Below are 23371 nucleotides of genomic sequence, written 5' to 3'. Positions count from 1 at the left end.
GTGTGAATTAAAACAAATCTGCAAAGACGAGTGGTTTGCAGCGATGTGAAAGACTCATTGCCAGGTATCACCAGCACTTGATTGCAGTTCTTGCTGCCAAGAGTGGCACAACCAGTTATTAGGTTTAGGGGACAATTAGGTAGGTTTGGATATTTTGGATAGAGGACAAATATTTTGGCACAGCACTGTATAGTTCTTGCAGATTTCTGTAGCTGCAGTTTAAAAAAAGGGGCACAGAGGGAAATTTAACCTCACCAGTTTTCAATATTTGTATTCCTCACAGACAGCACAGATAGCAAAGTTCTTGAAATACACTTATAAAAGTACAAAAAGGCACACAGTGTTCATTTAAAAGAAGGAATGGGAGTACAAAGAAGTACAGTATGGAAGGAGTTAAGAAAGAGGATAAGCCTTAATACACTCTGGAGCATCATATAAAAGGATTTACTGCGGTGTAAAGGAAAGGTGTGGCAAAGAGATAGGCGAGTGGGAGCTGACACTCACAGTTACTGGTTACTATAATGGCAATGTGTAAATTGTTGTTAGTGGGAGTATCTAAACTGCACACTCAGGCCACAGAATAAAGAGAAAATGAAGGGAATAAATGACAGTAGGAGAAAGAACAAGAACGGGATCTGCATCTTCAGGTTAAAGAGAGCAAGAGGCACATATTCCTGGGTTAAAAACATAAAGGGAGGGAAAAAAGCTATTTGAATTCTTTTCTCTGTGGACCTATATCACAGTTTCATTTCCTCAGAAAATAAAATCTGTAGAATCTGCAGTCTGTAGTCTCTAGAAGTATATGTATGAATCCCTCCCAGTCTCTACAGAGACTCCTGTTTTGCAGCAGCTACTGAACTTACTCACCTCTGGAGTATTGCCACAGTGTTGCTAAAAACAATACGAACCATGGGAATGTTGCATATAAGATCTTCGAGAGTTACACTATCCCCCTTTGATTCTGAATTGAGGCATCCATTGTGGTGTCAGTCTGTTTTCTGCAATGCTTGTCTGTGCAGTGCAACTCCCTTTGGCTTTTACCTACCTATCAAAGCACAAATCACAGTAACCTGATGAACAGCTGTTGGGCAAAATTGCCTTTTTAAATATTTTTTCTCTGAGTTCTCATTTGAGGACTGCCGGCTGCCATTAAACATCACATTCATTGCTATCTGAAAGGCAAAATGACTCTGATGTCTGAAATATGATAGATATGAGGGGTTATTTAGAAAGAATGGTAATAAGTCTCTCCCAAAAGCAGCCCAAAGATGATTCAGAGGCCAATGGATCAGAACCATCAACCCTGTCTTCTCCTGTGTCTGGAGGAGGACACCATGGGGAGCCAGCTAGCAGAGAGACTACAGACACTGAAGCAGCAGGTCAGTGGCATGCAGCCAGGCTAAGATGAGGGCTTGACATATGCATGCATGCTAAATGTAAAACCTTATCTTTTCACTGAGAAGTAACATTTTCTGTGGCGGCTTGAATCCGTGTGTGTGTGTGTGTGTGTGTGTGTGTGTGTGTGTGTGTGTGTGTGTGTGTGTGTGTGTGTGTGTGTGTGTGTGTGTGTGTGTGGCAGGAGATGATTTGGAGCATGAGCAGGACACGGTGCTGCAGCTCCAGGAGGTCATTGAGCAGCTGAGAAACGTCTTCCCTTCAGAACCTGGTGAGTTTGTTTCGGCTACATGGATCTTTGCTGCTGTAGCACTCCACACTTCAGAGACAGCTTCTTTGCTCCCCCCATGGCCCTTGGGACCATGAGAGATGGAGAGGAGAGCAAATATGTACTAGTGTGGATCGATAGAAGGGGAGGGGGTAGGGATGGAAAGATTGAATGGCAGAGAGGAGAAGTAAGATAAGAGGGCGACTGCAGCAGAGAAAGACAGAGCGTGTCACTGTCACACACTTTGCCACAGTGCCCCACTGCATTTAAAATGCAATTTGCTGGGCAATCCAAAGCCTGCAATTTGAACAAAGAAAGGGATTATAATAATTATAGCCTTCTTAGTTATAACCAAGAACATTTCCTTGGTCCTTTGCATGTGCTCCTAAACTTGTTAACCCTTTTCTTTTCTTTAAATTCTCTTTTATATCCTAATTTCAGGCACCACATCACACATCTAACCCTGAGTGTGCCTGGAGGAGCAGAAAGAAAGCCTGAAAGAACGCCTGATGGCAGAGGGAGGAGCTCTATGCAGCTGAGGTCAGGCCACAGTACACCAGGCCATGTGACCACTGCAGCGGCAATGATACTTAGAGCTAACCCTCTACTGGAATTTTGTGCACTAAAAGCCTTTTTCATGCAAACTGCTAAAGGCTCACGCTGATGTCCTTTTGGCCAGGCTGTGCTTCATAGCTTCAGTGGCGCAGCCTGACACCATGTTAACGAGCCAAAGGAAACTAATGTTAGCAGCAGGTCAGGGAGAGACTAAAGTGATGGAAAATGCCCAGCCAAGACACTGTGTTTACCAGTATTTGTGTAGTCATTCAGAGGTGGGAAGCTTTATATCAGTCTGCAGCACAAATCAGACCTTCCGTGAAAAGAACCTCAAAAAAATGCAAAAAGGGAAAAGGAAGGACATCCATTGTTTCTATCAAAATGCCTGTATCTTCAGTGTGTGTTTCCCCCCCCTCCTGAATGTGTTGTCATGGTTGTTATTTTTGTATTTTGAAACAAGGAGGTGAGCTAAAGCTTAACCGTGTAAGCTAGATCAGGGCTGGGCTGACTACATTTTATGTGGCTGCGTGGTGCAGACTGTCAAGGAGCTGACAGCACCCACAATGGGCTTATTTACTTTTTCAGAATGACACATTATCAGTTAAATCCATGACTTATTTGAGACAGCCAAAGTGCCCGCTAGCACAGCGCCTCTGTATGCACACACTGTGTTCCTCTAATCCTGTCTCACTGCTTGTCGCACTCATTGCTTGCCTCTCCTAAGTGAGCCCTTTACACCCATAGAGCACTAACTGCACTCAGTGTATGTGCACACACGTATGCTGCTACACACGCACCCCTATTTGCAATAGCCCCCACGCATCCACCCACATTATGCACAAATAACCAAATGGCTCCCTGCATGATCGATAACATGTGCTGTGATGTATCGCCAGAAATACACCATAGGCCAATTTCATAAAAATGGAGATCTATTTCATCTTGAAGGATATAAACAAGTTCTCAGTGGTAAGCCAATTTGTTTTGTGAATGGGATTGTGTTTTGTTTAGGAAATGTCTGCTGATAAATATCAGCATGCATGCCACTGCTCTGAGATCTTAGGGTTCTCCTGCTATGTGCAGACAGAAGGAAGGAGCTCCTAAAAGTTAAAGCTCCCCCACCCCTCGATATGCTAATTCCAAAAACTACAGGGGGGGTATAAGGCACACCAAGATAACTCAGTCCCACACCAGCTCCGTTCTTAATAATCCCTTCATTCCATGTAGATATGAAAAGAACAGTAGCTACTGACTCTGCATGTGTCATTTCCCCTCATGTTAATGCATACTTAATTGCTTTTAGATTTACAAAAGGATGTGTCGTTGATATAGTTTCACCCTCATCGTATCAAGCTCATAGGGTGCATTTTGTTCTAAACATAGCACAGTCAATTAATGCCTTAAAACCGAGCTGAATCCATAAAAGACAAGAGTTAGTCTTTCTCCACGTTTTCTTTCTTTTTTCATTATGCTTTAAATTCAGGGAAGGAGGTTGCGTCAGGAGTGTGTTTGTGCACTAGTGTCTGTCAGTCCCGGACAGACCTGTGGTTGATTGGAAGTGACAGCTGGAATGGAAAAGTGTGGATCACAGCATGTGAGCATCCATAGGGTGAAACCGGTTAAATAAGGCTTGTATGAGTGAACCCATGGTGCCGGGTATGCTTGGAGGGAGTAAAGATCTAAGAGACAAGAGAGGAAAGGCATAAAAAAAACAATCCATTTATTGCTTGAGGGCTGGTGGGAGAGATCCACTTTGATGTGCCTGCCACAGCAAAATCTCCAGAAGCAGGACTAAAGTTTGCCTGAAACAATGAAGCTGTGGTTCTGTGTGTTTCTCCGTACTCAAACCACCCCATTCTCATATACATTGAAGAATCCATGCTAAACTTTAAAAATATCATTCTGACCCCACATACATGAGTTTAAAACCCATGTGCTGCATTCATTATGGGATCTTCCTCCAGGCACATAGCACTCACATTTGACACCATCCTCCTCAGCACTCGTTGCCTGTTAGTTTTGATACCGTTGCTAGGGAACTGCCCCCAAGGACAAAGCTCCACAGGTTTGCAAGTTGGAAACGTGATGTGCCATTCATAATACAAATGCTAATAGCCTTAAGGGAAGCAAGAGAGGCCCTTGGTTCCCAAACACAGCTCTCCTTTTCTTCACGTCCACCTCCACTGAAGCCTGCCACTGTTAAGCTGCTGAAGATAGTCATTACTATTTGTTGAACCCATCTCTGCATCAGCACTGCTTGAGAATTTGTTTTGTTAAAGCTCTCGCAACTCAGAACAAAGAGCAGCTGCACAGCTCGTGGGAGAAAAAAAAAAAGCCATGACAAGCGATGTTTATTCATAGACATTTATCTATTGGTATTTACACATCTCATTACACAGTGATGATTATCCATTGCTCTCAGTTGCTCCATACGTTTCTATGTGGGTACACAAGATGATGGCGCAGTGACAGGTTGTGAAAAAGAAGGGGAGACAACCCCCCCAGTAGGACTGCACATCAACAGTTGTCATGTTTATTTTAACACCATATAGTGGCGAAAGAATGACACAAACATATACGCACATAGACTAGGTAGTTATACTACAGGGTTACATTGCAATTCACAGTTTGTCCCAACATTTCACTCTGCTGCTGCTCGACACCGCCATCCAAATAAATGATGATGCGTGACTGTGTGATCATCTGAGGTCTCATCCGTGTGCACATTTCTTTACTCCTAGTGGCTTCCTGTTTTGCCCCACACACACTAACACACACTGCTCCCTGTGGCATGACTGAAGCCGGGTGAAAAAAGGTTCTCTACATAAGCCGGAGTCACCCCCAGAGGACACCGCTATCACTGCTCAGACTTCTGTTACTGCATGTAGCTTGCCAACATGCTCCACGGGCCCTGTCATTAATCTGCCGCCTCAGTGTCAGACCCTCCCTCCTGTGTTTACCAACACGCATCTAAATATGTAACAAGGACACATGCGCTTGTATGTCACGCAACATATATAAGTTTGTTACTCTAACACACTCGGTTTTTTTTCTGATGAAATGAGGTTTCTTTTCTTCTTTGTGTGTTCTTTTAAATCACCATTAATATACCTCATTAATCATAATGTTTGACTTCTTTAACACTTTTGATTTCCTGTTTTATTGTCCAGAACTCAAAACACTTCTTTTCGTCTTTTCTCTGGAGTTTTTAATCTGTATTTAAAAAAAAAGGGTTTCTGAAGAAAGGCTTTTTACTGTAATAACAAGTGGGTTACTGGCTGCTTTCTACTCTTTGTGTACAGAAATAAAAGTTTGTATTTGGCAAACTCCTTGTCTGCTCGTGTTATTGTTTTTTTTTGTTTATTTCATGTGACTGCAGTTATCCCTTTGAGATTTGAATAATGAAAGTTAACTCAGAATGGTGCCAAATACAGGCTGTTTTATATTAATTTTTCTTTTTGTGTTTATATTTGGATTTGTGTATGTCCCATTGTGAGGCTTGTGTGCTTGTCATTTTTTTTCTGACTCTGTTATTCAGTCTGCCCTCGACTTCTACCTTAAACCTTTGCTTCAGCGCAGAAAAAACGGCTCATTGGTCTATTCTGATGCAGTGCCACCCTTTTCTGTTTTAGCCCTGTTGGCTTTGTTCCCTGAGTTTGTTCTCTTTGGCTGTGGTGCAGCACTTGATTGACATTTTACCTTCTTTCTCGCCTTATCGCGCACTGATCTCTTGCTCGCTGCATTATCTTTGCCGGAGCTGGCGGGCGCAGGATCTCTATCTTTATCTATTGCTTGATTATCTGGTACACCCAGCCCAGCTTCATGAACCACGGCCTTCTCTATACTTTCATTATCTAACCCCTCTCCACTCGCTCTCCCACGCTCTGGCTCTTTATTACCCTGCTCTGCTTTCACATCTGGATTTTTCCCTGTTTCTGCACCATCCACCCCCTCTGTCTCGACAGGGGTGCATTTCTCTGAGCTTTCCATCTCCTGGCTCTTAGTGTCTTCAGTCTTCTTATCTACATTAATATCTGCTTTAGCTTTTCCTTCTGTGGCTTTTGGAGGAAATTTGACGTTCTTCTTTCTGGCTGCACTCGTGGGCTTGGTCCCACCAGGCCCCCACTTCTCCTGTGTTGTATCCCAGTAAGTCTTGTTCTGACTGGCATGCATAGAACGCATGCTCTGGCCCAGCTTCCTCAGTTCCTGCTGCACAAAGGGTTTAAACTTCTGGTCCAGTTTCTCCACCGTATCAAAGTCTCTTCGAGCTTCATCCTCATTGCACAAAGCAGCATGAGCCCGAGCCCTCTGGTACACTGCCTTGAAATTACCTATTGAGAAAAGAGAGCGAATAAGTATAAATGGCAATACTATTGACTCGTAAACACCACAAGAGGCAACAGGAGGTAAGAATGATTGGTAGGCCGGCAAGAGTAAAACTGGAAAGCCGTAAAAGTTGAAGATAAAATGAATACCACAGGAGTTAACTACACTGAATGCCAGCGGTGAGACAGGAGATGTAGTAGGAGGTGAACGCACGAGAGGAGTAAATGAACGGGAAAGAAACGCATAAAACAACCTTTTCAGATCGCCCTAACTGTTAATAATTCATCATAGCACAAACAAAAAGAAAACAATGAATTCATTTTTGACTGTGATGTCCATGGGTGGGAGCTGAGGGAACAAAAGATAGACACAGCTTTGCGGTTGTGAATGTTTGGTTTCTTCTTTCCCTGGTAAACACAAAGATCAAGGCTTGTTGCACTGTGAAGGCGAGTGTTTGCTGAGGGCTGGCAGGAGAACTTGACATTTTTTAGCTTAAAAATGATAGGTTTTTTGGGGTTGTTTTTTTTTTTTCTGTACGCACTAAACCGGGGTATATTTATATACTCAAGTATCTATTTCTATACCAAACTCAATTTTCACTCTAATATTACCTTTGTGTTTCTTCAGCAGCTTGGTGTTGAGCTCCACAACTTGCTGGTATTGTTTTAGCTCCAGCATGCACTGGCTGAAATTAAGAGTCAAAGGAAGACGCACTTTCTCCAGCGAATCCCAGTCCTCACCCTGTTGATCCACCTGCAGAGAAAAGAGAGTGGACATGAAAGCCGGGTAGGTGGGAGGGTGAGGGCAAAGGAGGTGGTAGTGATAGATGGCGAGAGTGTGACAGTGATATCTCTGTGGATAGCTGTTATTTTCAGAGCACTTTCTCTGCTCTTCACTTTGCCAGCGTACCTACAATGCCACAGCTGCTCTTCAGTAAAAAAGCAACAATGACAGATGATTACAGTTTACAAGCCACAGTGAGTCGCGGTCCTTTAGCAAGACTACTCTCTGGCATGTTCGACTATTCATCACACTGAGTGGATTGAACCGGTGGCTGTTAATGTGGTATGTCCATCTGGGTACTGTCATCGCAACAAAAAGCTCTATTTTACATTCAATTGCCTGGAAAAGACAACACAATTACTTGAACGCTTTTACAAACCCTCACTTAATCACCAATTACTTACTTTATTTTGAAGGCAGTCCACATATTCTATAGCCTCCTTGAACTTTCCAGAAGCTTCTTGAAAGTGGTTCTCTTTAATGAGGAAATTTCCCTCATTCTGCAGCAACATGACCAGTCGTAACATCTGCTGCCAGTCCTTGCCTTCTGTTTTATTGCAAGTGTTTAAATTCACTGCTTCTTCTTTGGTAACTGTTCCCTCAGTCAGTGCAACCTTATTTTCCCCGAGGTTCTCTTTGTGAACTTCTGCATATTCAGGGGGAGATTCTTCGGAACCACCTCCCACTTTATCATTTGCCGCTGTTGTCACACTTTCGAGATGTTCTTGTTTTCCCTCTTCTATCTCTCCTGTCTGCTTCTCCTCCTCCTCATCATTCCTCTCTGCCTCCCCCACTTCTTTTGCGTTTTCATTTTTCTCTAGCTTGTTCCAGTATTGCTCCTTCTCCTCCCAATATTTCTCCTTCATGCGCTCCGACAGGGCCTTCAGCTCTCGATGGATGAGGGACGCCAAAGTGATGTCAAGTTGAGCCACCATGTTGAAGTCTCTCCGGGCCTCCTTTTCATTCCACACAGCAGTGTGGGCTTTGGCTCTTTTGTAGTAGCCTTTGACACAGTCTACGAAACAGAAAAGGCAAGAAACAACAACACAGTGAAATAATAACTGCAAAAAAACGTAAATCAATCTGATATGCACGTTGAAGCACAGGTGGTTATTTATAAGCTTTTAGGACAGAGAGTAGGTGTGACCTGTTAGTTCTCATCTAAACTAAATCTGCAAAACTCTAATAAACCCTAAAAAAAAATAATTCTGGAAAGCTTATTTGCTTTCCAGAGTTGAATGAGATATGGTGCAACTAATGAAAAGCTGAAGCTACATCTAGTGGGTTAGCTGAGCTTCATACAAAGACTAGAAACAGAGAAAAACAGCAAGCTTGGCTCTGCCCCATCCACTTCTACAGCTCACTAACAACCCCATTGTGTATTTGTGAGAAAAAAGACTAAAAAATGTAGTTTTATTAGATCAAACAACCAAAATACAGCGCATTAATTAGGTAGCTTTAGAAATGACTGTGGAGTGACCTTTGAATCGAGTCAGGCTAAATGTTTCCCCCTTATTAGAGTGTTTGTGCTAAACTAGCTGGCTGTACGTTTTATTTAAAGAACCTCGTCTATGAAAATCATATTTTTGAAAGTCAGTATGGCTTCCCCAGAACTGCAGTGTTCCAATGACAAACTCAAAAACAGAGATTCAGAATGTACTGCGCATTTGCTGCTCATCCTTTGCACCCTTGTAAGTTGTTCTTTTTATAACACTAATAGTTTTAACATTTGATACTTATATGTTAAACTTCTCTTTCAGTCTTTTTCAGAGTGTCATGCTCCATGTGAGGCTGACCTTGTGTAATTTACGAAATGCTTCAATCTTGTGTGTTGAGGCAGTGTTTCATAAATAGCAAACAGCGGAATCCAATCTTGGTGGGTCTAAGAGTTTGGTAGCGTGAAAGCTAATGTTGTCAGTGTAGACTTATTTCATTTAAGCTCAGTGTAGCTGCTGCTGTGCAGCATTGCCATGTTAGGAGGATGTCAAGATGCTGAAAATTGTTGTACTTTAGGGGAAAATAATCATCCACGTAATATCTAAAAGGACAAATAGGCATGGAAGTGTAAACACAGGCCTGTTATTTTACTCTCCTTTGATATTCTCTAGACTGAGTACACCTAAAAATCTCAGACTTACAAAGCATCATTATGAGACCTTACTATAAGTGCACTAAAAGCTTCCCAGCGAGTATTAAATTGCCTAAATTATTTGTTTTGTTTAGTTTTTAAAACCTAGCACCTAGTCTTTGTTTTCTATGCTTGAGTGTGTGTGTGTGTGTGTGTGTGTGTGTGTGTGTGTGTGTGTGTGTGTGTGTGTGTGTGTGTGTGTGTGTGTGTGTGTGTGTGTGTGTGTGTGTGTTTTCCAGGAATTTTTCTCTCCCCTGACCCAGCAGAGCAGCAGCCTCACTGTACAGCATATCTCCTGCTTTACAAATTGAACACTGGGTTTTTCCTCCTGTGCTTAACAAAACACTCAGTTTTGAAGTTTGGACCACCACTGTGCACAGGGAGTGTGCAGGGGGCAGATGGAGGTAGTAGTAGCTGATGGAGGAGGCAGGAAAGAATTTGCATATTCACAGATCTACACATATTAAATGAGACAAAGGTGTTGAGTTACAGCTAAGCCAAATCAAGGCATAACAGTGTTTTTTGTTTTGTTTTTTCATGCGAAATAAGATGAACAGAGATGGGTTTTGTTTTTTTTCAAGCATTTAATTAAAGACCACAAAGTGAATAACTGCATTTCCCAAATTGGAAAGTGCAGACATGTGGAAACACCATGCGAACACATTGCAATGCCCCTGTTTGTGTTTAGTTTAGATAGACACATATAATTGAATTTTCCTGTTTCTCTGCATTTAATTTCCCTCTACGCTAAATCTTCGTTCAGCCAGCAATTAAACAGATTTCACTGTCGCCTCTGGCAAAGCAGAGACAGTGCAGTGATCCTTTTCTAAAGAACAAATGGGTTGAAGGGATGAATCAGCAGCCGAGTGGCTGACAGGAACTCATGCAGACAACGTGATACTGATGACAGGAGGAACAACAACAGCACGAAGAATGCAAGCAGAGTGGTGAGCAAAAGGAGACGGAAGTGTGAAATGAAACTAAGACACAGCTAGAAAAGGACTGGAGAAATGAAACTGAGGACAATAAGAGAGGAGAAGAGTAGAAGAAGGTGTATCAATGCTTGTGTGGGGGCTACATGCTTCTAAGCTTCATAAAGAGCCCTGCAGCTTTGTGACAAGTGCTCAAACTGGGTCGGGAAGCCCAGAAAATCCTGCCCACCATATCCATGCTAAACTTTTGTGCTCAGTTTACACATCTCCTTCTATTGCCCCACATAGTGTTGTGTTTGCATCATTTCAAAAGACATTACATTGCATACACTACTTTCCAAAAGACTTACAGTATCTTTTCCTTACAACCTAGTCTTCTCCTTACACCATGAGTACTTTTTTTGTCCTTAAAGGAAAGGTAAGTCACCATAATGTGATAAACAGATTTATAGCCCCACATCACAAATAATGCAAAAGTCAAATACACAACACTGGGGAAGTGGAAACCCCAGACTGGGGAGAAGAGAGTAAAATAAAGACTGCCTCAACATGGGCATAATTCATGAGGCTCTGAAGTGAAGGCTGTGCCAGCATAAGAGGCTCTTCTAGGATTTTGAGCAGCCATGGGTATGACACTGCAATTCCCGGGACTGCTGCAGCTTTAAAATTGTCATTAACAAGAAACAGTTGCAACATGCAGTAAAACCAGTGCAGGCATCAGATTCTCACCTGGCAGCTTTTTACAAGATTTTGAAATGACTGTTTTTGTTAAGCCTGAATCGAGAGGTGCAAATTAAACTGATAATGATGACGGTTATAAAGAGTGAATTGATATTATCCCAACTTAGTTTATGAGACTAAAAAAATAACACCAGGAGGGATCTATGTGAAGGCCATCTGGGTTTCCTTCAGATTTAAAATTCATGCATCAGAGTGGCATCAATCTTCCTCTGTCTTGTCAAGAAAGCAAATAGCCAAATGTATCAAAATGTCAAAATTCCTATAAGTCAGTTACAAACGAAAATGTTAATTATTTCTAGAAAAGTCAAGAATACAATAATGCGTGCAGTTATGTCGATGTTATAGGACATTCTCGAGGATATTCTGGTCAAGCTTGCTCTGAATCACTTTGCATGAATGACACTTAGACTTGCAGGTAGAATTTTTATAAAGAAAACAAACCTCTTCACTGACATGTATACGCAAAAACAGCTCTAAAGTCTTAAAAATAGAAAAAGATTTCTGTCAAATGTAAGATTTCTTTATTTTTACAGCTCTGGAAAGAATAAAAGATTTGGAATCATTTTAAATAGTAATGGCTCTCATGCGTAAATTATGCTAGCCCAGCTAACAAAGGCTGATGATAGCAAGAATTGGAGCTTATCCCTCCCCCTTTCAAAGTTTGGGCACAGCAGTACCCTGGAGGTTAGAGAACTATGAGCATATGGTATCATTGCTGGTTCAAATCTCTGGAGGGAAAGAGTGAATAACAGCCGTGCACTGCTGAACTACTTCTGTGCACAGGATTAAGCTTGCTGATGCAACCGTGCAAATGTGAATCTAGGTGACAGGAAATATATAAAAGTGTGCCCTGTTGATTCTCCTGAAAAAAGTCAAATTAAAAATGTTTCTTAACCAGAAATGATGAGAATAATCAGAATAAACCCTCACAATTCTTCTTTCTCCAGCATGTTTCTTTACCTTTGTGTTTCTGCAGCAGCTCATCCATGTGCTCTATGACTTCATAGTACTCCTCCAGCTCCAGCATACACTGGCAGTAGTTCAGCTCCAGGGGGACAATCATTCGACCTAGGTTAATGTAGTCTATATCACCTGGCATCTCCTACACAAGAATGCAGATTTAAAAGAAAAACAACATGTTCATTCAACACTTGCTTAGTAGTTATACGGTGCACATGAAAAGTATTCTCAGTTCTCCACTTGTTCCACATTTTGTCATGTTACAGCCTTATTCAAAAATCAATTGAATTTATTTCTCACCTAAAAATTCTACACACAATAACTCATAACGACAAAGGGAAAACCTTTACTTGAAATTCTTGCAAGTTTATTAAAAATAAAAAACAAAAATACAAAATGCACATAAGTATTCACAGCCTTTGCTCAATACTTTGTTGAAGCACCTTTGGCAGCAGATACAGCCTCAGGTCCTGTTGAGTAGCTTGACACTCCTCTTTTTGGGTAGTTCTTCCCTGCAGGATCTCTCAAGCTCCATCAGGTTGGATGGGGAACATCACTGAACAGTCATTTTCAGCTCTCTGAGAGATTGTCACGGTGTTTCTAGTTTTCTTATGTTCTCGTTTTACTATTGTTTAGTTTCGTTCTTCCTGGTTTAATCATTTGTATTTCTGTTGTGTGTTGTTGTTCATTTAGTCTGTTCTCATTTGTGCCTCCCTGCGTAGTCTATCGTGTATGTTTAGTTCTGTCTCCGTGGTCATTCTTCTTCCATGTTTATCAGTTTGTTACTCTTGTCTCTGTGCTCCGGGTTCGTGCTTCCCTTGCGTTTCCCCAGTTAGTCATGTCTCAGTGTCAAGTCTGTGTCTGTGAGTGTCTCTTGTTTTGCTGTTTTAATAATTATAAGAATTCAGTACATTTAATTATCATTTTTACTTTACCAAGCGTTTAAGGCCAGCTATCTGTAAGCCACAACATGAAACCTTCAAATATGTCTAAAACTGTTGTGTGTTCACTTTAACATAACTTTTCTTCTCCCTAGAGCATTGCGCTATCCTCACACCCCACCACCCACCTTCTCTGCTCTTATCTAAGACAGGTCTCCTTTTTTTTTCTGCTGCCTGCCTCCCACCCGGCTGCATGTAATCAGGGACACCATGAAGCAGAGCAAAACAGGAAAACAGGAATGTCCCACTGGAAAAGAAGGAGCTGCATGTCCCAAAAACCCCAAATCCTGAAGAGACCTCAGAATTCACAAGCTTCCCCAGTACTCATTTTGCATGCCCCTCCCCACACAAACACACAGACAGATTCACACAAACAACACACACACCCTGCCTACATCCCACCTTTCTTCCAACCGCTCTTCACTCACCCTAGACTGGACAGTTTTTAGCAGCAGGACAGCTTCTTTGTACTTGCTGGCAGCATCTCTGTATTTCTTCTGTTGGACCAGAGCATTGCCCTGCATGTGGAGAACTGGCACTGTCTGCAGCTTTTCATCCTTTTCCATCATCCACGACTCTCTGTGGTAGGACATGGGGTCTCCTACCTGCATAGGAGAAGAAGATAAATGATGCAAGTGAATTTTAAACAGGTACTAAGCATGCGTGATAAATTTGTCTATTTTATTACAGTTATTTAAAGCTACAGTTAGTAGTTATTTCAGTCCACCAATAGCAATAATAATTGTTTAACTTTAAACTTTGCTTATATACTTTCAATTTGTGATAATGAAACTTTTACTTAGGTAAAGGATCCATTTTTGGAGACTGAAGAAGTCATTTTGATGAGTTGCAAAACATTTCTCCCACTGAAACGCTAGGTCCAGATAAATAGAATCAACTTTTTGGAATTTCTTTACTTGGATCATTGAGCATGCATCAAGACATTTCATAAAGTATCTACATTTTTCCACTGCTGAAGATTTGTCAGCTGATGTGAAACAGAAATAATGTTAATGCACTGCCAGCAATACTGGACTCGCTAATTAGTCTCAAGCTTGTTTGGGAAAATATAATATTTCAAAGCTGAATGTTTTAGACAGAGAGGCACTTTAGTCAGTGCTGTCAGTAAATTTTAGAAAAGCGTAAGCTGGTGTAGCGTAAGCTAAAAAGTGGGAGAAGCTGTTCATTCTCTTCTTCCGCTATTCACTGTCACTGTCACAGATGCTTACCTGCAGCAGCTCCATAATAAATATGAGCGGCTGAGGAGTCCGCATCAGCTCATCCAGCTCCGGGAAACCCGTGGAGTGATAGTGGAACAGGTTTCCCATTCCGCACATGTGTCTCTGACCCTCCAGAGGGTCTTTCCCTTGAGCGATCAGTCTCATTCCCTTGGACACAATGGGGTACAAGCCTGTGTGCTGTGAAATTAGCACATCAACAAAATCATGCACGCAACATCTAGAATAAAACACAGAAGCACTTAATCATGCTAACCCTCTGGTTCTGGCAGCCCGTGCCAATCAGCCGTACAAGAAAAAACACAAGAAGTCGCAAAATTTTACTTGCAAATTACATTTTCCTCCAGAAGGAAAAACAGAAAAAAATTGCACAAAGAGATTGCTTTGTTTATGTTTATATTACTGAGCATGTTGGAGGCTACAGAACGTTGATTCATGTGCATTATAATGAGGAGTAAAAGCTTCCCTTTCCCAGTCATGAACACTTATTACATCCTCTCAGGGGCCGGATATCTCAGAATGTGTGCGTGCGGTTTGTAATCCAACTCACAATGGCATCACACCAGAACTCAGCCACCTCTCCAACACGCATGGACGTCAACAGGGTCTCCCAGACTTCCATCTTAAACATCTTTCCGACAAAGATCTCTGCCGGTCTGCCAGCTAGTCGGCTGTCATCAATGACTGTCCTCTCGAAGTTGTCCAACAGTGTCTGGAAGTGGAAAACCAGCTTGGAAAGTGGGAACAGGGAGAGTACAAGAGATTAATGGCACAAACTACAGTCAGTGGAGACTTCACTAGACATATAAAGTGGCCACTGATTTTTCAACAAAATATTTAATATACAGTGTGGTGAAAAACATTTAGCCCTTCCCTGATTTCTTAGCTTTTTGCATTTTTGTAACATTTGCATATTTCATGAAAAATCAAGTTGTTTACAAAACAAGACAAAGATAAGCTGCTTGAGTATAAAATACAGTTTTGATGATGATTTTATTTATTAAAGGGGTAAAAGCTATCTAAACTTAACTGGGTGGAAAATTAATTGTCCTCTCTTGTTAAATCAGGAATTAGTTCCGATTAACTTTTTTTTTCCACTTTCACACCCAGCCTGACTGCTGCCTTTTGAATTGAGAAATAGAAGCAATCTGACAAAGTAAAAAAGTCGAAAAAAGCCCAAAAACGTAAGAACAGACGAAAAACAAAGTCCCTGACATCTAAGTCATTTATAACGCTTTGAGACTCCACAATGGGAGCCATTATCCACAAATAGAGAAAACTTGGAACAGAGGTGAACCTTTAAGCAGTGGCCAGCCTACAGAAATTACTTCAAGAGCATCAACTAATCCAGGAGCTCATAAAAGAACCCAGAACAACATCTGAAGGACTGCAGGCCTCACTTGCCACAGTTAAAGTGTTCATGATTCAACAATAAGAAAGACGGGGGAACAATGGCATCCATGGGAGAGTTTCAAGGTGAAAACCATTGCTGACCAGAAAGAACACGAAGGCTCGTCTCACCATTTGCTATAAAACTTCTTAACTGAAGACATCCTGAAGACTTTTATAAATATATTATGTCCCATTGCACCTGGATGACTTGCTGTAATTCATTGAACCATACATTTTTTTCTCTTTCAGAAAATCTTAAAGGAGAATGTCCAGCCATCATTTTGTCCCAAGCAAACATGGGTTATCCAGCAGGACAATGAGGAATTCCACCTCTGAATGGCTCAATAACAACAATATGAAGGTTTTTGAGAGGCCATAAGTTAACTCATTCACTGCCATTGACGTCTATAGACGTCAATGGCAGTCAACGTAAGTTGAACTGAAGCCCACCAGCAGTAAAAGTAGACCTGCAAGGAGGTGCAGGGTTTGCACACGTAAGGGATTGCGCAGTGAGACAAAAATGTGGTGCAAGTCTTGTTGTGTTTCAATGAGTTAAGACATAAATCCATACTTTGAGATGACCTCAGAACACCTCTAATGTGGCTGAATTACAACAGTTCTGCAAAGAAGAGTGGGACAGAAATTCTCCACAGAGATATGAAAGACTCATTGCCAGTTGTCACAAACGCTTGGTTACAATTCTTGCTGCCAACCAATTTCTAGTTTTAGGGGGCAATTACTTTTCCACATAAGCCTAGGTTTGGATACATTTTTTCTCTTGACAAACTGAATCATCATTTAAAAACAATATTAAAATTAATTTGACCACCTGAAACATGTAAATGTGACAAATATGTAAAAATTATATATATATCAGAAATACGTTTTCACAGCACTATACAGAAATAATAATTTTAAAAAATATCTTTGTCTGCAAATACTTACATCACCACCTAAATCTTGAAAGTTTTCTTAAATAATTTCCTGCAGTCAATATAAAGGATCTACCACATCTTCTCAAAGCCTATTGATTGTCCTTTTCTAGTGAATGTTAATTTGTTCCATTGATTGCAAGCTTTAAAAGCCCATTAAATCAGTGGCTAAAACAAAAATAGTTTTGAATTACAACAAGAAAACTAAAAAGCCCCCTTTGTCATTTCCAAATAAAAACAAAATCCAATTTAACTTGAAAATTATTTTCTTGTATATTTTGTAAATATAATTTACAGTAAGTACTTTTAAACTGAATGACATACATGATATATTTCAGACATCATCTGTTTGCGTGCATCTAAGAGTCGTCAAGGTTTTAGCATCACCCTGACTTAAAAATAATGTTGGATCTGTGTAACCTTATTTATAGCCTGACAGATTGCGTGTAATCGCAACAGTCTGATAACTGTGTGAACAAATGGGAATCACCTCACTGGGGAGGGAACGCACACATCCACACACGCGCGCACAGGTAAATGGAAATTCATGCTGGCATTGTCATGGAAAATATTTGTCACAGTGTCCAGGCTCGGTGCCATATGGCTGGATGTGACTAGGAAGGGAAAAAGTCGGAAACCAGCAGATCAGTGGAAGCACAGAAACAAAGATACAGTGCCAAAAAACATGTTGCAATTTGGTTGACCAAATGTTTGCTCTGTGTGCATGAGCCAGATACGGAATAAATTTTCTAACTTCATGAATAATTCAACAGAATCTAATTGAAGTGGGCATTGCAACACACAGCTAAAAATAGACACCCAAGATAGAAACCCCCCCCCCCCCCCCGTGGAACATGAATTACTCCACAATGGTTATTATTGTACACACAACCAGTGTCATCAACACTGCGTGATAACCTACCCTAACGATTAGGTTATCACGTTAACTGCAATTTAGAATACCTTTGTCCCAGGTGGAAAGTGAGGCAACGGTCCACTGCCTCCTGCCAGAATTTTCTTCCTGACACCTGGATAGTTGAGAAGGTATGTCTCCTCCATTGCCACGCTGGGAAACAGAAAAGTGTGTTTTCGAAATGTCTTTCTCCCTCTAGCTGTGTTCTTTTGACTTTCTGATTAGCCTAGTGGCAAGAGTCTTGGCTAGTTTGCTGCTCTCTGACAGATGGTAGGATTAGACAGGGTTTGGAGATGGCCACTTTAATCTGAGGAGCTAATCCCTTGCCTACTCCGGTGATTGGTGGGGGCAATCCCTGTTGGAAGGAGAAGGGAGAGGCGGGGATGACCGCTGAATCATGTGGATGAGAAAGGCCGAGATCGGTCTGGAACAAGTAAAGATCATTCTGGAGGAAGAGTGCTCTGATGACACAGTGATGTCCTAAAGATGCAGCTGTCCCTCAGCTGGGAGGCAGAGGGTGTAGAGAGAGCATCCTTCCAACTAAATCTGGCCTTAGGCTCCAAAGTATTTAAATACTTTTATTGTTAATCAAACTTTTTTTTTTTAGATTAGATTGTTCTGCTACTTTTATTTATATTTATATTTAACTTCATTATCATTTATTTATCTGGGCAAAAGTCTAATTGAGATCAAAATCTCTTTGCCAAGAGAGACCATGAGAGCACAGGAAATTACAACCAGTACAACACATAAACATGTAACAAAGAAACAAATACAATATTTTGCACAGACAAGTGCAAAATATTGCACTTGTCTGTGCAATATTCTGTTCTAAATTTGGGGACAAACGTTTTTATATTACTGTAAGAGTGTATGACGTATTGGTTGAGGTTGAGGTTTTTACACATATAGAAACGCAGATAAGAAGGCACCAGTCCAAGCAGAGATTTATAGATAAAAGCCAAACAATGGGAAAGTCTGCAGATATAAAGAGATGGCTATTTAGTTGCCCCGGTGTGGGCGATTGTGGCTCAAGAGTTGGGAGTTCGCCTTGTAATTGGAAGGTTGCTGGTTCGAGCCCCGGCTTGGACAGTCTCGGTCGTTGTGTCCTTGGGCAAGACACTTCACGTGTTGCCTACTGGTGGTGGTCAGAGGGCCCGGTGGCGCCAGTGTTTGGCAGCCTCACCTCTGTCAGTGCGCCCCAGGGTGGCTGTGGCTACAATGTAGCTGCCATCACCAGTGTGTGTGAATGGGTGGATGACTGGATATGCAAAGCGCTTTGGGGTCCTTAGGGACTAGTAAAGCGCTATATAAATACAGGCCATTTACCAAACAGATAACAGTGATGTAAATGATTTCCACAGCCAGTGCAGTATTTAAGCTCTTCGGGTACTGGTCAGGTGCAATCATAAAAAGAAGATCACCACAACATAATAAAGGTAAAAAGATGTAAAATGTTGCATAAATCACTTTAGGTTTCATCTTGGACGCAAACCTTTAAATGCGAGTAGTAAATGCTCATTTCTGATCTTTAATGATACCTGGAGACTTGTAAGATGTGGCCATTTCACTTTGAGCCCCTTGAATGTTTTGATCTTTAGGGTAGAAAACAACTCCGTCCATCCACTTCTCCTTTTCAGGGTCATGGGGGTCACTGGAGCCTATCCCAGCTATCTAAAGGTGAGAGGCAGGGTACATCCTGGACTGGTCACGAGTCTGTAACAAGGCTAACACACAGAGAGACAGACAACCATTTACACTCACCTTTTCACACCTATGGGCAATTTAGATTTTTCAATTAACACATGGTATTGAACTCAGGACCTTCTTACTGTGAGGCAACAGTGCTAACCACCATGCTACCACGCTCTTTAATCTTAAAATACATTAAAGTGTGTGACATAGTACTGATTCTGAGCCAATAAACAAAACTTGTAGCTGAGATAGACTATTCACGCACATATATAGGACATCTATTTCAAGGACACTTAAAATAACATTCTGTAGTACACTCTTGAGTCAGATGAAAACCAAGCCCCTATTGTTGCTCATAACCGGTAGTTTCACCCTCTTACTTGAGCAAACCTGTCTCAGGCTTGATTGGTAGATTGGTACCTTCTCCCAGTGAAGAGGTTCAGCTCTTTCAACAGATGTTCAGTGGGATTAAAACTGGGATTCATAGCAGGGCACCACATAAAGGTCACCTTCTCAACCCGTGTGGAGAGCTTTTAAATGTATACTTTGGGTCTTTTATACGATTGGAGGAGCCATGACCTGCAAGTGAGACCGAGCTTTGACAATAGATATGTTCCACCTTGACACTTGATGCACTGTGCCGTGCAATGTTCGATGTGATTTGTGCACAAGCCCGTAACATGTCTTTTACTAAAAAGGAGGCAATTCATTTTTCATAGTGAAGATTGTGTCCTTTTCATGAAACTTCATTTCAGATTCTGTTTTCCCTCTGTGAACCCAGAGCTGATGTAACTTACCAAAAAGCTCTTAATCATGTTTCATCTGTAAAATGACTTTCAGAAATACTGGCTTGTCAACATGAGCTTTTCTGTTTTCTCTTTTAAAAGCGGGGTCATCGTGGGTCTCTCCCCATACACCTGCTTTGATCTCGCCGGCTTGTTATATGTGTTTCGACTCTGACTTTATTTGGTTCTTCTTCCTTTTTGTTAACATGTTAAATCTTTCAGTTGATTTTTGTCTGTTGTGGTCGTTTCTCATGAGGTTAGCAATGGTCCCGCAGACGTTGAGCCTCCGAATAATATTACAAATTGTTATCATAAAAACATCAATATGCCTTGAGATGGCCATGCAGCCTTTACCTCGATTTCTTATGGTGCACACAACACCGAAAAACATCCATTTGGAGACTTGAACTATTCTGTTAAACACAGTCCCAGATAGCCTGTATTAAACCTGCACTTGTATTGGCTTTTGCTACGGGTTAAAGTTAGGCCAGTCTGGTGTGCTGACAGGCAGCTTTGTTTAAAAAAAAAGAGAGTTGTCAGACACATAATATATATGTGAAGATCTACAGGAAGATATTTGTGTTCACCCTCCCTTCACTTCCAGCTCCAACAACTTTTGTCAACGTGCTGCAGTGGAAGATTTGTGATCTTGTGATTTGTGAATAATTACGCACACCCCACTTTTCAGTTATTTATTTGTAAAAAATGTTTGGAATCATGTATGATTTCTGTTCCACTTCTCACGTGTACACCACTTTGTGTTGGTCTTTCACGTGGAATTCCAATAAAATTGATTCATGTTTGTGGCTGTAATGTGACAAAATGTGTGAAAGTTCAAGGGGGACGTTCAAATCCTTGTTAGCCCATATCACATGAAAAGAAAAAGGCCCAGATATCCTAAACTAGACTTTATATATATATTATGTAAGGTGTGGATATATAAATATATGTACATATACTCTGTATATATGTTTATGGACAGGTATGCAATGTAGTGACAACTAATATTGCATAATACTGCACATAAAAGCTACTACTAATATGGTGTATTGTAGGCTGCAGGTACCGTACTTTGTTGTTGAGTCTGACAACGATTGGAAGGAAAGACCTTCTCCTGGTTCTCTCCTGTCTCCTGAATCTCTCCTGGTTGGGGGTTGGCGGAGGGTATGTTTGCACAACAAAAGCAGGAGAACAATGGAGCTGTAGGCCTCTCAGCGGGGTGCTAGGAGGTGTTAGGTTCAGGGGAATTTACGCAAATTTACGCAGGGTCAGTAAATCTAGTAGTAGGGACTTACACCAGGAAAAAAAAGGGTCAGTAATTCTAGTGTTAAAGGTACTTTACAACAAAAAAGCTCAAATTTAGCAGTCAAAGTCTTTGCTACTTCTATATCTACGTCCATGAAAATATAAACACAAACAAATTTTAAAGAAGAAAACCAATTCCAGTGACATTAAAGGTATACGTAAACTATCCTGGCATGACTTAAACCCAAATCCCTCAGTGGAAAGTACAGTGGGGCAAAAAAGTATTTAGTCAGCCACCGATTGTGCAAGTTCCCCCACTTAAAATGATGACAGAGGTCAGTAATTTGCACCAGAGGTACACTTCAACTGTGAGAGACCGAATGTGAAAAAAAAATCCATGAATTCACATGGTAGGATTTGTAAAGAATTTATTCGTAAATCAGGGTGGAAAATAAGTATTTGGTCACCTCAAACAAGGAAAATCTCTGGCTGTCACAGACCTGTAACGTCTTCTGTAAGAAGCTTTTCTGTCCCCCACTCGTTACCTGTATGAATGGCACCTGTTTGAACTCATCATCTGTATAAAAGACACCTGTCCACAGCCTCAAACAGTCAGACTCCAAACTCCGCCATGGCCAAGACCAAAGAGCTTTCGAAGGACACCAGGAAAAGTATTGTAGACCTGCACCAGACTGGGAAGAGGGAATCTACAATAGGCAAGCAGCTTGGTGTGAAAAAATCAACTGTGGGAGCAATCATCAGAAAATGGAAGACATACAAGACCACTGATAATCTCCCTCGATCTGGGGCTCCACGCAAGATCTCATCCCGTGGGGTCAAAATGATCATGAGAACGGTGAGCAAAGATCCCAGAACCACACGGGGGGACCTGGTGAATGACCTGCAGAGAGCTGGGACCAAAGTAACAAAGGTCACCATCAGTAACACACTACAACGGCAGGGAATCAAATCCCGCAGTGCCAGACGTGTTCCGCTGCTGAAGCCAGTGCATGTCCAGGCCCGTCTGAAGTTTGCCAGAGAGCACATGGATGATACAGCAGAGGATTGGGAGAATGTCATGTGGTCAGATGAAACCAAAGTAGAACTTTTTGGTATAAACTCAACTCGTCGTGTTTGGAGGAAGAAGAATACTGAGTTGCATCCCAAGAACACCATACCTACTGTGAAGCATGGGGGTGGAAACATCATGCTATGGGGCTGTTTTTCTGCCAAGGGGACAGGACGACTGATCCGTGTTAAGGACAGAATGAATGGGGCCATGTATCGTGAGATTTTGAGCCAAAACCTCCTTCCATCAGTGAGAACTTTGAAGATGAAACGAGGCTGGGTCTTCCAACATGACAATGATCCAAAACACACCGCCCGGGCAACAAAGGAGTGGCTCCGTAAGAAGCATTTGAAAGTCCTGGAGTGGCCTAGCCAGTCTCCAGACCTCAACCCCATAGAAAATCTGTGGCGGGAGTTGAAAGTCCGTGTTGCTCGGCGACAGCCCCAAAACATCACTGCTCTCGAGAAGATCTGCATGGAGGAATGGGCCAAAATACCAGCTACTGTGTGTGCAAACCTGGTAAAGACCTATAGTAAACGTTTGACCTCTGTTATTGCCAACAAAGGTTATGTTACAAAGTATTGAGTTGTATTTTTGTTATTGACCAAATACTTATTTTCCACCCTGATTTACGAATAAATTCTTTACAAATCCTACCATGTGGATTCATGGATTTTTTTTTTTTTTCACATTCTGTCTCTCACAGTTGAAGTGTACCTCTGGTGCAAATTACTGACCTCTGTCATCATTTTAGGTGGGGGAACTTGCACAATCGGTGGCTGACTAAATACTTTTTTGCCCCACTGTATATTACATAAAAGTTAAGCAGTAAGAGCTGTTTGCAGTAGAGCTCCAAACAGCTCTAAGCTGCCAAATCAGGTGTGTTTGAACCAAAATCCACCACGACCATGCTGATCATTAGTACCAATGATGTAGGAATATATAAACAAAAATAAATACATTTTGTAACTTTATTTTTCTGACGGGTAATAAAATAAATGTTGACCTGCAGTAAACATTGGCTAGAGACAATTTGTCTTTAAGACAATAAACACCCAGACAACATTAACCAC

General features: G+C 41.4%; 2 protein-coding genes across 3 annotated transcripts in view; one reads left to right on the top strand and one right to left on the bottom strand.

Moving 5' to 3' along the window:
• The window catches only part of drp2 (dystrophin related protein 2), a 91301-nt gene extending 85581 nt beyond the window's left edge, over positions 1-5720 (top strand). The window contains exons 22-24 of one of the 2 annotated variants that reach the window (XM_085428071.1): positions 1259-1379; positions 1580-1666; positions 2105-5720. In XM_085428071.1, the coding sequence (XP_085284197.1) occupies positions 1259-1379; positions 1580-1666; positions 2105-2124 (228 nt within the window). In that variant the 3' untranslated portion in view covers positions 2125-5720. The remainder of the gene's footprint in view (positions 1-1258; positions 1380-1579; positions 1667-2104) is intronic. The other variant, XM_085428080.1, reaches the window with a different exon arrangement.
• A 95-nt stretch (positions 5721-5815) lies between these two features.
• LOC146677917 (uncharacterized) lies at positions 5816-17735 on the bottom strand. Its single transcript, XM_085428093.1, has 8 exons — positions 17555-17735; positions 14818-14997; positions 14259-14447; positions 13458-13634; positions 12089-12230; positions 7732-8342; positions 7156-7297; positions 5816-6549 (listed from the first exon to the last, which is right to left on the bottom strand). Exons 1-8 carry the CDS (start codon positions 17648-17650, stop codon positions 5816-5818), a joined length of 2271 nt encoding a protein of 756 aa, XP_085284219.1. The 5' UTR covers positions 17651-17735.
• Between the last annotated feature and the right edge of the window lie 5636 nt (positions 17736-23371).

The sequence above is a fragment of the Rhamphochromis longiceps genome, linkage group LG2 (assembly GCF_057381845.1).
Source record: "Rhamphochromis longiceps isolate RC_006_pf linkage group LG2, R_longiceps_female_GT1.1, whole genome shotgun sequence".
Lineage (NCBI taxonomy): Eukaryota > Metazoa > Chordata > Actinopteri > Cichliformes > Cichlidae > Rhamphochromis > Rhamphochromis longiceps.
Note: the sequence above shows the minus strand (reverse complement) of the source record. Positions and strands in the feature narration are given on the sequence as shown.

What these genes read in the sequence shown, in the direction of transcription:
- LOC146677917 (XM_085428093.1), bottom strand. Translation starts at nt 17,650, where the DNA reads ATGGAGGAGACATACCTTCTCAACTATCCAGGTGTCAGGAAGAAAATT. An exon ending in TAAAAACTGTCCAGTCTAGG is followed by an intron (nt 12,231 to 13,457) that starts GTGAGTGAAGAG and finishes ATTCTTGTGTAG; the next exon opens with GAGATGCCAGGTGATATAGA. An exon ending in GCTGCTGAAGAAACACAAAG is followed by an intron (nt 6,550 to 7,155) that starts GTAATATTAGAG and finishes TTTTCTCAATAG; the next exon opens with GTAATTTCAAGGCAGTGTAC.